This window comes from Pangasianodon hypophthalmus, chromosome 1 (assembly GCF_027358585.1).
Source record: "Pangasianodon hypophthalmus isolate fPanHyp1 chromosome 1, fPanHyp1.pri, whole genome shotgun sequence".
Lineage (NCBI taxonomy): Eukaryota > Metazoa > Chordata > Actinopteri > Siluriformes > Pangasiidae > Pangasianodon > Pangasianodon hypophthalmus.
The window spans coordinates 7,977,085-7,990,205 of record NC_069710.1 but is presented as its reverse complement, the minus strand read 5'-3'; the positions used below and the strand labels follow the sequence as shown (position 1 = coordinate 7,990,205).

At 38.8% G+C, this 13,121-nt stretch overlaps 1 protein-coding gene across 1 annotated transcript; it reads right to left on the bottom strand.

Moving 5' to 3' along the window:
* Positions 1-77: 77 nt before the first annotated feature.
* On the bottom strand, positions 78-11,192 carry smg9 (SMG9 nonsense mediated mRNA decay factor). The gene is made up of 14 exons (XM_026913510.3): positions 10,018-11,192; positions 9,762-9,926; positions 9,591-9,665; positions 7,535-7,760; positions 7,284-7,381; positions 6,943-7,055; positions 5,759-5,870; positions 4,400-4,495; positions 3,949-4,034; positions 3,451-3,557; positions 2,325-2,432; positions 1,860-1,985; positions 1,502-1,646; positions 78-1,005 (listed from the first exon to the last, which is right to left on the bottom strand). The coding sequence occupies exons 2-14, from the start codon at positions 9,903-9,905 to the stop codon at positions 927-929; spliced, it is 1,515 nt and encodes a 504-aa protein (XP_026769311.2). The 5' UTR covers positions 9,906-9,926; positions 10,018-11,192; the 3' UTR covers positions 78-926.
* Between the last annotated feature and the right edge of the window lie 1,929 nt (positions 11,193-13,121).

Below are 13,121 nucleotides of genomic sequence, written 5' to 3'. Positions count from 1 at the left end.
ACACAATTTATGCATCTTATAATGGCTAGATCCAGCATAATAATGTGGTTAATTGATATAAATGGATAAGACACTGTAAAATGGATATTTTTAATTAGTAGACTGTTTCTCAATCCAGCAGTCAGATTAAGGTGTTCAATACCTTCAGCATTGTTGATGCAATTGGTTAAACTTGTGTTGTTTTATTAAACCTAGTAATTTTTTTCCATAAAAATCTAATCTTACAACTTATGTTTTACATTTTTTAATTGACAGCAAATAAATAGGCAGCACCGTAGCACAGTGGGTAGTATTGCCACCTCACAGCTCCAGGGTCCCCAGTCTGATCCTGAGCTCGAGTTACTGTCGGTCCGGAGTTTCTGTACATGCTCTCCCTGTGTCCGTGTGGGTTTTTTCTCCCAGGCTCTCCCGTTTCCTCCCACCATGCCAAGTAAGTGGATTGGCTAAGATAACATGCATTAAAGGGAGGGGCTCTGGATCCACCATGACCCTGAGCAGGTTAGAGCAGTTAATGAAAGTGAGTGCATGAATAAAAAATAAAAAAAATAATGTTACTAAAAAGTCTCTTAAGGGATCCTCTCTTTTCAAAAATGCAGTGCTTTTCAGAGTTCAGCTCTTTGCCCTAAACCTCTGATGTAGACCACGGCTGATAGATCAAATCCAGCACAGTCAGGGAGCTGGTAGAAGATCCAACATTCTTAGTAAGCATGTTTGCTGTATTTCCATGTTTAAGCTACAACAGAGAGTGTGTGCAGCCTGTAGCTGGTGTCTGAACATCAAGTGCTCCAGTGAAGAGTCAGCCCTGTTCTAGTCGAACATGAAGGACATTGCTTCAGACCCACTGTGTATCAAAAGGTAACACTGTGCACGTGAAGATGAGGAACTTTCTCCACAGCTGCCATTTCCAGACGTGTGTCTTGTCTGGTTTATGACAGTAAGCGGCTGTATTCAGATAGCGCTGAGGATTTCTTTACCCCATCCCAAATTCTGGCAGCATAATGGAACCTGTGCATATATAAAAAAGTCACATACATTAACATCATAAAGTCCATTACGTCAGAAGTCATTAAGTGTTAAGTGATGACTACAGGTAACAGTTTCTCTTAGCACTTAAATTGGGGGGGGGGGTCTAAGTAAATAGCATATTATTTAGATAGACTTTTTCATTTCATTGAAGAATTTCTTAAATGGCAAAAAGCTTTAAACTGTCTCAGTTATAAGTTAAAAGATAAATAACGAAATGGTAGTAGTGTAGCCTTTTGGACCCTGATACAGGCATTTACAAAACTGAAAACTGCTGTGAGATTAAAATTATGAGAAAAATAGTGATTTAAGTGTATATTATGAATGTCATTGAAAGAATAAATAGTTACATCCATGACTACATTTAAGCTCAACAGTAACTTCAGATTTTCACTCATCTTCATGAATCCGGTCATGAGAGAATCCTAGAATCTTTATTTATGTTCATTGTTTGATTGTCAAACCCAACTTGGCCTACCAGTTTTTCTCAGTGAGGATGGTGTGGGAGAGCTGATTGCGGGACATGGCAAGGACTTGGCTACGCAGTTTGGACACCAGAGAGGAAAAGCTCGGGTGGCCTTTGTAGCCAGGCAGCAGAGAGAAAAGAGGAGCAGATCCAGATCCTGGCATAAATACCCAACACAAACACACTCATCAGCTAAATGTTTTTAACATGGCATTGGCCACATTTTCTAGAAACCAAGGTTAGAAATCAGTTTCATCAATTTAGGAGATCAAAAGAAAGGTTTTAGAGTTACTGCCCAATATTCACCCATGTTCTACAGTATATGGCACTCTCCAAAATGATGAATTAATTAAATTAAAAATCTTCAGACCTGCTCTTGTCAAAGCTTCATCTCCATCATTCTCCAAAATTGGCAAAAGGAAGAGATTCACTTCATTTTCAAAGTAGTCTCGATCCAGTCCAGGGAATATATTACAGTCCAACATGGACAGCATGCCTAAGAAGCATCAACACATCATCAGCACAGTCAGTGAGCTAAGCATCAACAACAACAACAACAACAAATAATAATAATAATAATAATAATAATAAACGCTGCATCTTATGTCCAAGATACAGTTGCACATCCTTTACATGTAAAATTAAACCTTAATAAAAATTCTGTAATGTAAGAGCAAGTGAAAACAGAAAATGCTAACTAAAAACGCTAAAAATAAAAGAACGTGTATTTCAAAGTAAAATATAAAGATTTGCTGAATTCAGGATCTGTGAAGGACACTTTTTCTTCTGTAAAGCTGCTAAATGTTAGAAGTGCTAAGAAGATTTCTGGACTAACCTTTATATTTCAGGTGGGAGTGGGCCATCAGTTTGTCCACAACCATGTGCATATCTTTCAGGTTTCGGGGACAAAACTCCTCCCTTCTTGCTTTGTTCTGCAAGAAAACTACAAAACACAGTCACAACAAATTTAGTGGAAGCACTGACAAAACCAAACAAAATAAAGTGGTGTGTTAAATTTGTCGAGAGAAAATAAAGATGCTAGCCACACTCAAATAATCTTTTACAAGTAATGTGAAGAGAGGACACCACTGCTCATAGCCAAATACTGAGCAATGAATTTCTGACTTTCTGTCAATGGCACAAACAACGTGCTACATTAGAAACATTCGTACAGAAGATAATGACTATAGCAGAGTTGTCCCCTACACGGGAATTTATATACACTTTTGTCTCCTGGTATGTCTTTAGATTAAAGACATACCCTAGGCCAAAAAAAAAAATGGTAGCTAACAAAGTAATAAAAAGTATTACCAACTAGTTGGCTAGTTAAGCTTAACTAGCCAACTAGTTGGTAATACTTTATTACTTTATGTTAGCTACCATTTTTTTTTGGCCTAGGCAGTTAGGTCTCTGGGCAAACAAAAGATGGGACTGGGCAGCTTTCACTTGCCTGGTGGCCTAGCTAACAAATGTGTGATTCTCCTGCGTTCTATAGTCTCTAGTCACATTGTTTAAGCTGTTGTCTTCAGCACAATGCAAGCTCTCACGCAGATTTCCTTTGTTCTCATACAAAATTGTATGCAAGCTCTTAAATTGAACTTGTCCTCACTCAAGTTTGTTCTTTAATCATTTAGGTAGTGCACTCGGTTTTATCCTAAGAGCCCAAAACCTATTTTTACTGGTTGACAAAATGTGTTGCTGCATTTAAAATCTGACAGCAAGGAGAGAAATTCAAGAGCGGCAGTTATGCAGCTAAGCAATGTTAGCATGCCTCCAATATAATTTAATTGTTTAAAAAAAAAAAAAATGTGTGAAAATTTGGATGCATACACATATTCCTGCATAAGCAAAGGAAATCTATTTAATCATGCACTCACGTGAAATGACTGTGACCTGACTTTTGGCAGTAAAATAACAGCAAAGAGTTAACACTGAAGTGATCTTAGTATAACAAGGCTTACTGAGGTGAGGATAGTATTCTGATCCATCATCTGGTCCTGATGAACCAACACTGTCGTGGCTGGCAGATGGAGTCGAAGGCTTCAGCATCTCAGCGGTTTGTAGAAACCTGATTAGCAAAAGAAAACAATTCATACCAAATTTATTGTTCATGGTATTTTCTCTAGATAATATACAACGATAACCAATCATTGGTTAGCTACCATTGAGAATAATTGTTTTTAGAGTAAGTAGAGCATGAAGGTCCATAAGGTTTATATTTATGAGAAATATATCTGTACATGTCCTTATTACAGATCCCTGTTATTTAAAAAAAAAAAAAAAAAAAAAATAGCAGATGTGAAAGAACAATTAGAAATCTCATAACTGGAAATCCACTGGTGATAATTTGGGTTAGATAGTGGACATCATTGACCATTAACTATTTTAATGGCATAACTGAAGCACTACACCATGTACACAAGCATTACAGCATGTCCTGAATAAAAACAACTTCTTACCTGTAGAGGTTAATGTCTGTGAACCAGTCCTGAACCACGATTACAACATGGCATACAGTGAAGAGAAAAGCAGCTATCTGTAGAGACTAAAGACATACCAGGAGACAATGACGTTAATGAAGTTAAGAAACATACTTTTTACATTTTTGATAGTTGCTAAGGCTTTTGTATACAGCTTAAGACATTAATTTAAATAAATATTTCAACCGTTTTGCAAAACTTACACAAGTACAAATGAGAAATAGGACAAAATAAATGACTAAAAGAACATGATGTTTTCAAAATTACAAAAATTTGAAGGATATTTTATCTTTTGCTAAGGCTTTCACAGAAGTTAAACACACACTTGAATGAGAACTAGATTTTAATGGAACAGTTTTAGTAAATTTCTTTTTTGAGCACCTTTTATTAATTATTAATGAAGCATACTTCCTAGTTATTATAGACTGACCTGCATCTCCACATATGTGTGTGGCAGGTTATACTCTGGTGGCAACTTGCGGTCATTATTGATGAGATGATCCAAGATGGAAGGACTCAGAATTGGCTGAAAAAAGAGCACAGAACAAGAAATTTCAATAACACAAGCCCAAAATAAGAACACACATGCACTCACTGGCCACTTTAATACTAACACCTGTACATTCATGCAATTATCCAATCAGCCAATTATGCGGCAGCAGCACAGTGCATAAAATCATGCAGTTACAGGTAAACAGCTTTAAGTAATGTTTGCATTAAACATCAGAATGGGGGAACATTCAGGGACTTTGACTATGGCATGGTTGTTGGTGCCAGACAGTCCACTGGAGTATTTCAGAAACTACCGATCTCCTCAGATTTTCATGCACAACAGTCTCTAAAGTTCAGTGAGTGACAGTTCTGCAGGCAGAAATGCCTTGCTGATGGGAGAATGGCCAGACCGGTTTGAGCTGACAGGAAGTCTACGGCAACTCAAATAACCACTCTTTACAACTGTAGGGAGCAGAAAAGCATCTTGAGGCAGATGGGCTACAACAGCAAAAGACCACATCGGATTCAATTTCTGTCAGCCAAGAACAGGACTCTAAGGCTACAGCGGGAAGCTCTTGACCTGCACCTGCGTGATTTTATGCACTGCACTGCTGCAACATGATTGGCTGATTGGTTAAATGCATGAATAAGCATAATGAATAAGTGGCCAGTGAGTGTAGTTGGGGCTAACTGACTGTTTATAGCAGTAAGGGAGATGTATAAAATGTATATTTAATCATCCTGGTCATCTTGAAACATCTATTAGCAGTACCATAGATAACACAACTCATCAGAGAGACTTCATTAATTCTCAGGACAAAATGAAGCTATTGTTACATGGTTTAAAATTGGTAGTAGTTATTCATGGTGATAAATGTGACATGTATAAGGACATTTCACCACACATTTAACCCCAACCCTGGTCCTGGAGTCCTGCACTTTTTAGTGTTTCACTGCTCACACACTGATTCAACTAACCAGCTAATTAACAGCCTTTCCAGAGCTGAACTGGGAGCGTTAGAGCAGAAAACTAAGTTGGAAATAAGTTGGAAAGGAAGTTCTCCTGGACGAGGGTTTGGAAGTCGTGATCTAAACTGATATTAACGCAGAACTAATAAAGCCACTCAGATGAGTAGTAAAAATGACCCTTGACTTTCTAAAAGGATTTCTATCTCATAATGACCTAACCAGTCTCAGTAAAGACCACACAAGGAGAGAGAAAACAGCAAGAACACTCCAGTATCAGTAATGGACAGTGAGAACCACTCTGTAAAAAAGCCAAGAGTCTCAGATTAACCTGTGTGTCCAGGAAGATCACTCTCTCTTGTGTAATGTAGAAGTCGATTCCACTCGTTTGGTTGCCCCCTCTCTCTTTGATCTCCTGTGTCTGGGCCCTGAACACATACGCCCTGTGCAGCACATGGCAATTACACAGTTAGACATAAGGAATTTTATTTTCAGTGTGATCAGTACTGTCAGTAACTCCACTTATAATGATCAGTTGAGAAAAGATACTGAAAGAGACAAAATGCATGCACTCGTGTTGTTACATTAAAGTGCAGCACAGTTGAGGTAACAATGGGCTGTTGGAATATATGGGACATTGTGAAAAGAGATATTCCATTAGACCAACACTGCACACATTAAAGTTTGGTCAGGTTAGGTTAAAAGCATACCATCTACATGCAAGGCTTGTAGAAAACCATGTAATATAGAAAAGTAGCATTTATATTTTTGACAATTTAGTTACCCTGTTTAGGTACTACTGGCTATTAGATTTAATATTAACTATTCAGTTACTCTATTTAGTTATTGATAGCTATCTGGTGACTATTTCTATTTAATTACTATTAGGGTTGTTAATGATTAATCAAAGTCTGATGAAAGTTTGATGTCCTTAAGAATTTAGTTGACTACATTATAAAGTTGAACAACATTCAGCCTTCTATCAGGCTAATTTAAATATACTTATCAGCTAAAATTGTTTTGGTTCCTTCAAAACGGGTATTGAGGCTGCTTTAACTGTAAACAGGCTGCACACATGACTCATGTCTGAACACACTGCCATGCTTATTTTCACAAATAAAAGCAGCAGGTCTGTGAATTTGTTACGACCAAAATATGTGTGTTATTTGACATTACATTGTAGTTCAGCAGTGGATTTTTTTTTTAAAAATTCATTTAAGGTGTGATTGTTAACTTTAGGACATTAAATGATCCAGGAAATTACTTATATTTTGCAACCCGTATTATATCACTGCATCTAATAGCCTTTCATCTATTTATATTCATTTATTATATTTATTTAAGTATTCATCACTATTTGATACATGTTTGTTATTCACTAACTTAAAATACAATATTCAGAATTGTAATCACCTTCATTAGGTTGTCAGCATTAATTTTATATCTAGCTGTATAATTCTATCATTTGAACACAAACACCAGTCACACAGTAAAAAACAATGGTGTACCATTTACCTTTGGTCTTCTTCAGGCATGTTGGCTGAGAGGAGAGACATGATGGTGGACTTTCCCATCCCCTGGAACCCAATGACTCCCACAACCAGCATGTCAGTCTGGTCACGTAGATACTAAGACACAGAGACACACAGTTAGCAATGAACTTACATACAGATATGTATCGATGTCTCTTTAAAAATTAAAGTCTTTCAGAAGAATATAAAAAACTAATACAACTGACCTTCATGGACATGGTTAAACTAGAAACACCTCAAATTATATCAGATTTCAGACCTTATTAAAAGTAAAACCTGACAACCAAACAGTTTCAGATGATACAGGGTTAAATTGACACTTACCTCCATAGCACTGTCACACCAATTCATCTGGTCATCCACTAGTTTAATGCTGTGCTTCATTTTCTCAGCAGGGAGGAGCTTAGTCTGACCAATCACAGCTGCCAACGGAAAATTAAGCCAAGTATTAACAGCGGCCTTTGTAATGAGACATGCAGAATGCAGGTGGGCTGACAGCAAATCTGTAACAGAACAAGAAGCCCCCTTGTGCGAGTTTGTGACTGACAGAAAAAAAGCATCTGAGAAAAACTCACGATCAACAGCACAGGTAGATGCAGCTGAAGCCATGCCGCGATTCTGGATCTGATACACAGGCTGTGTTGGACGCTGACCCTCCCTCTCCAGCTTTGCTGCTCCAGAGCCAGAAACTGGAGGAGCAGCATCTGGTGTGGTGCCCGGTTTGCCTCCTTCATCTCTGGCTTTTATCAGCATAATTGGCTTCTCTAACGGGGCACCGCTGACAGCAGCGCTCGGCTTTGCCTGAAAGAACACATGTTCATCATCAAAAGAGCACTATCGGCATGAAAAAGGTTGAGGTTGCTAACGCACAGATTAACACACTGAGGGAAAATATAAAAGGAATGTTCGAGTTATAACAAAAATATCACAAGCAGCATTTTTAGTGAATGTGTTATGTCATGGCATATGGCATTTTGGGCATCATCACCATACTGTAATGAGTAAAGTTTTTTTTATTTATTTGTTTTTTTAAATTTGCTGTTATCTTCTTTATACAGGAAACCATTAGTTAAAAGATGACCTAAGTTGTTCATCAGTTCTAGGATGCTGTGTAAGCATTTAATACTCACAAGATTCTAGGATTGGATAAAAACACAACTACACGCATCCAAGTGCCGAAAACAAGGCAGTTGCTCAGAGTGGCACTTGATCACAGCAGCAAAAATTGTAAAAGCTGTTGTGCCATTTGGATTGACTGACTTTTGATGGCAGAGTATTACATTTTGTGGTTATTTTGTGGTTAATTAGAAAGAGACGGTGCATACAGAGAGGATGGTGTATATGGTTTTCTTTGGGAACCTGGAGGTTAGAAGTGCTTGAACCGTAGACATTAGAACAAACCATGAAGAGATGTGTTTGACGCATTTGTGTATCAAATTGTGCATCAATTATGTGGCACTGGCTTCTGTTCTGTTGCTAAATCTCTCAGATTTAGTCATTGCCAAGTTCTATCCAATTATCAAAGCTTCCCCCTATCCCCCTACCACAGCCACTGACACATGTGAAGCCTGTCAGCGCATCTCTTTAAAATTGACGCTCACATACTTTCACACTGGTCAAAAGAGGGAGAGGCAAACAACGGCGTTCTTCTCACCCAGAGAGCCGGACAATTATACTATCTTGGATGTCATTTGCATTCAAACTTGTGACAACCACATGAAAAAAAAAATAAGACCAGCCAGTCAGTGCACGATTTTAAAATCTTGCCTGGTGACAACTCACACTACATGCTGCATGCGAAATGTGACCCATATGAATGTTATGAAATCAATTCACATTTCCAGAATTTGTGTGACTGTGCAAGGCGAGGAGAGTTGGCCAAATGGCACAAAAAGAGCGTGGTGTATGGACAAAATGCACAGCAGGCAGGGGGCTTGAGCTGTGGCAGGGTAAATTTTATATTAGAAATTTTAGTTGCATGTCTTACATTGTGAGGCTGCTCACACTGTAAGACATGCAACTAAAATTTCTCATATCAAAATTAATCTAATCCCCTGACAACTCAATCAGAGATCATTTGTACAGTTAATCAGGCATCACTGTTCCCATCACACTGCGTGTCCAATAATGAGTGACGGAGTTGAAATTCTTCTTGTGACAGGCAAATCGTGTCATTTCACCTATACTGGCAAAATGATATCCACTGGCCCTGATCACATATAACAGATTTTGAACAGGATTGGTGCAGCGGGTAGCACTGCCACCTCTCGGGTCCCTGATTCAATCCTGTAATCGGGATACCGTCTGTGTGGAGCGTCACATGTTCTCATGTTCATGTGGGTTTCCTCCACCCTCCAAAAACATGTTAGTATGTGGACTGGCTATGTTAACTTCCTCCTATGTGTCAATGACTGAGTGAACATGTGTGTGTACGGATGGTGCCTTGCAATGGACCGACATCCCATACCCAGTATTCCCAGGATAGGATCTGGATCCACTATGACCCTGAACAGATAATGTGCTTACTGTGATGAATATTAATACATGCATGCATGCATAGGAAACAATGTAAAGTCAATAACAGATGAGTCCCTAGTAGTGATGTCACGTCCAGGTTTCCTACAGACTCACCCTTTCTCCTGGTGGTTTGGCCAGAATAATGGGAGTTTTCTGAAGAAGTGGACCAGATGGCTCCTCGCTCCCATCCTAAAAACACCGTGCAAAAAAAAAAAAAAAACACTTTATCGCATTTAATATAACACTCTGATGTAATGCCCGACTCACCTAAAGCAACAATCCTACCCTCCGCTCCCGCGGGCCGTAGTCTCGGTCACGACTCGGTCCGGAGAGGTTCTGTCCAGGCGGTCCAGGCTCCCTGTCTCTCCGTCTTCGCCTCCTGCGTCCCTGTCCGTACATTCCGGGCTGGCTGTGCCCAGACTCCGACATTTCGCTACGGTTACTTACAAACTGTCAGAAATGTAGCGTAATGAGTCAGTCACACAGGACTAAAATACAAATACAATGAAAACCTAATTTAAATGACAAGACAGCTACTTACTTGACAGGCAGAAGTCCAAACGTCGCCTTGTTGTCTGTATAGGTAGCCTACATAGGCTGTGTAATGTTATTTACGTTGTGCTCTGTTATTTAGGTTTCACAATTAACCGGCTGGCGGCCAGCTCCTGCTATCTTTGCATAATGCTAATAAAATAAAGCTAAAAATTGTCACAAGTCATTTCAGACATTTTATTATAAATTTAAAGCTTATTTAAATATTAATGAATTATTTAAAGCACAACCTTTAGAATGCTGATTAGCACGCTGACCTAGCCTACGCTACTTCTTCCTGATCCGGGCAAGACACGAAGGACCAAAATAAAGAGATGGTCGTTAGGGAACATCGGCTCAGTGTTTTGGGTTCCGGTAGAAAAATTTGGTTCTGACAAGATCACAAGTATTTGAATTAAACATGCTGGTATGTGGATTGGCTACACTGCATTTTCCTGTGTGTGTATGCATACAGTGCCCTGTAAAGAATGAATAAATAATAAATCCCGACTCTTTTCAGTGAGTCAAATCATTCGGCTTAACTCGCCAGAGAGAACCGACTCTTTCGGCTCCCAAAAGGACAAAGTTTGCTATACTTAGCAGTGATTGTTCTTGTTTGCCTGTCTATGGCTGGAATTGTTCCATGAAATCTTACACTACCTTCTAATTAACGGAATGTCATTACTTTGCATTGCATGTGATACAATCTGTATAAATAATTGTGAAATCAGCAAGGCACTACAGTAGAGGTATTCATTCATTAAAACCTGACTGATTAGCTTGAGTGAGTCGTAAAAGCATGCTGAAAATTTTCAAATCAAAGCACAGTTGCTGTTTAGGGAATTGGAAGAGTAATCTCATAGAACGCAAGGTCCATAATATCAATCAGTTTGAACTTACTACACTATATAGCCAAATGTTTCTGGACACCTGACCATCACACTCATACAAGTTCCTTCCCCAGACTGCTGCCACAAATTGGAAGCTCACAATTTTATAGGATGTCTTTGTATGCTGTAGCATAACAATTTTCTTTCACCTCTAGCATGACAATGCCCCTGTGCAAAAAAGCGACGTTCTGCTGCGACGGTTTGCCAAGATTGGTGTGGAAGAACTCGAGAGTCCTGCACAGAGGCCTGACCACAACCCCACTGATCACCTTTGGGATGAACTGAAGTGCAGACTGCTCCTCAGGCCTCCTCACCCAACATCAGTGCCTGACCTCACTAATGCTATGATGGCTGAATGAGCACAAATCCCCACAGCTATGTTACAAAATCTAGTGGAAATGTTACAAAACAGCTATGTTAAAAAAATCTAGTGGAAATCCTTCCCAGAAGAATGGAGGTTATTATAACAACAAAGGGGGCTGAACCTGGAATGGGATGTTCACCAAGCACATATGGGTGTGACGGTCAGGTGTCCACATACTTTTGGCTACATAGTGTATAAAGTTGATGTAGACAACTAGTACTTTAATTTTTACAGTCTTTTGGAATAGACATGACGTAACAGACATGCGTTTACTTTCATGTTTACTAATCTATGTTTCTTTTCAGCAGTTTGGTGTATTGAAAAAGACAAGAACCATAACTATTAGAAGGCTTATTTTATGTATTGAGGACAGTTTGTGACTAATTGTAGTTATTTTTTATGTAGTGAGTTTTAATTATACAACTTTTGTTGTTTGTTTCCTTTTACCCTATTTTCTCCCAATTTGGTTATTTGCTAATTTACAACCAATAGCTATCCCTTATCTTTTCTTTTTAAATAAACTATGTATTCTATACAGTACTTGAATTTTTTTCAAATCAGTAACTCTATCATAAAACTTGAAATGCTTACACATCTTCCCTGTGTCATCTCAGGAAGGTTTCTAAATCGAAATCTATATTTATTGAAAATTATATAAATAAAAGTGAAATTGAAATGTACAAATGTACTAAATTGTTAAACTGATTTAGCAAAACAAAAAAAAGACCAATTAATGGGTTATAAAAAAAAAAAAAAAAAAACATAATGAATTCCATAATTTCTAATATTAAATATCAAAAAATGTATCAAATAATTCATATATGGCCAACACAGACAGTTACAAAACTATATACTGTATGTGTATATATGTTATGGCTGATCAATGTATAGATATAAAACCCATTGAGGCATGGACTCTACAAGACCTCTGAAGGTGTTCTGTGGTATCTGGCACCGAGACATTAGCAGCAGATCCTTTAAGTCCTGTAAGTTGCGAGGTGGTGCCTCCATGGATCAGACTAGTTTGTCCAGCACATCCCACAGATGCTCGATCAGGGATCTGGGGAATTTGGAGGCAACAAGTCAACACCTTGAACTCTTTGTCATGTTCTTCAAACCATTCCTGAACAATTTTTGCAATGTGGCAGGGCACGTTATCCTGCTGAAATAGGCCACTGCCATTAGGGAATATGGTCATGAAGGGGTGTACTTGGTCTGCAGCAATGTCTAGGTAGGTGGTACGTGTCAAAGTAACATCCACATGAAAATCAGGACCCAAGGTTTCCCAGTAGAACATTGCCCAGATCATCACTGGCAATTTGTGCTACAGTAGCTCTTCTGTGGGATCAGATCAGACGGGCTAGCCTTCGCTTCCCACGTGCATCAGTGAGCACTGGACACGCATGACCCTGTCGCCAGTTCACCGGTTGTTCTTCCTTGGACCACTTTTGGTAGGTACTAACCACTACTGGGAACACCCCACAAGACCTGCTGTTTTGGAGATGCTCTGACCCTGTCTTCAAGCCATCACAATTTGGCCCTTGTCAAAGTTGCTAAGATCCTTACACTTGCCCATTTTCCTGCTTCCAACATATCAACTTTGAGAACTGTTTACTTGCTGCCTAATATATCCTATACAGGTGCCCCTGTAACGAGATAATCAATGTTTTTCCTAAGCCTTGTTCAGATTTCTGTTGGAAAAAGAAATGTGTGCTAATTTCTGTACTAGGAATGTTTAACAGAGTAACGAACTTTTTAAAGAGGTGATTTTTTTCATGTGAAAAATCTAATACTCTAGCAGGTTCCCAGCCCAAATAACTCAGTACATGCATATGTAAGGCACTGAAGGGCAATATAAAG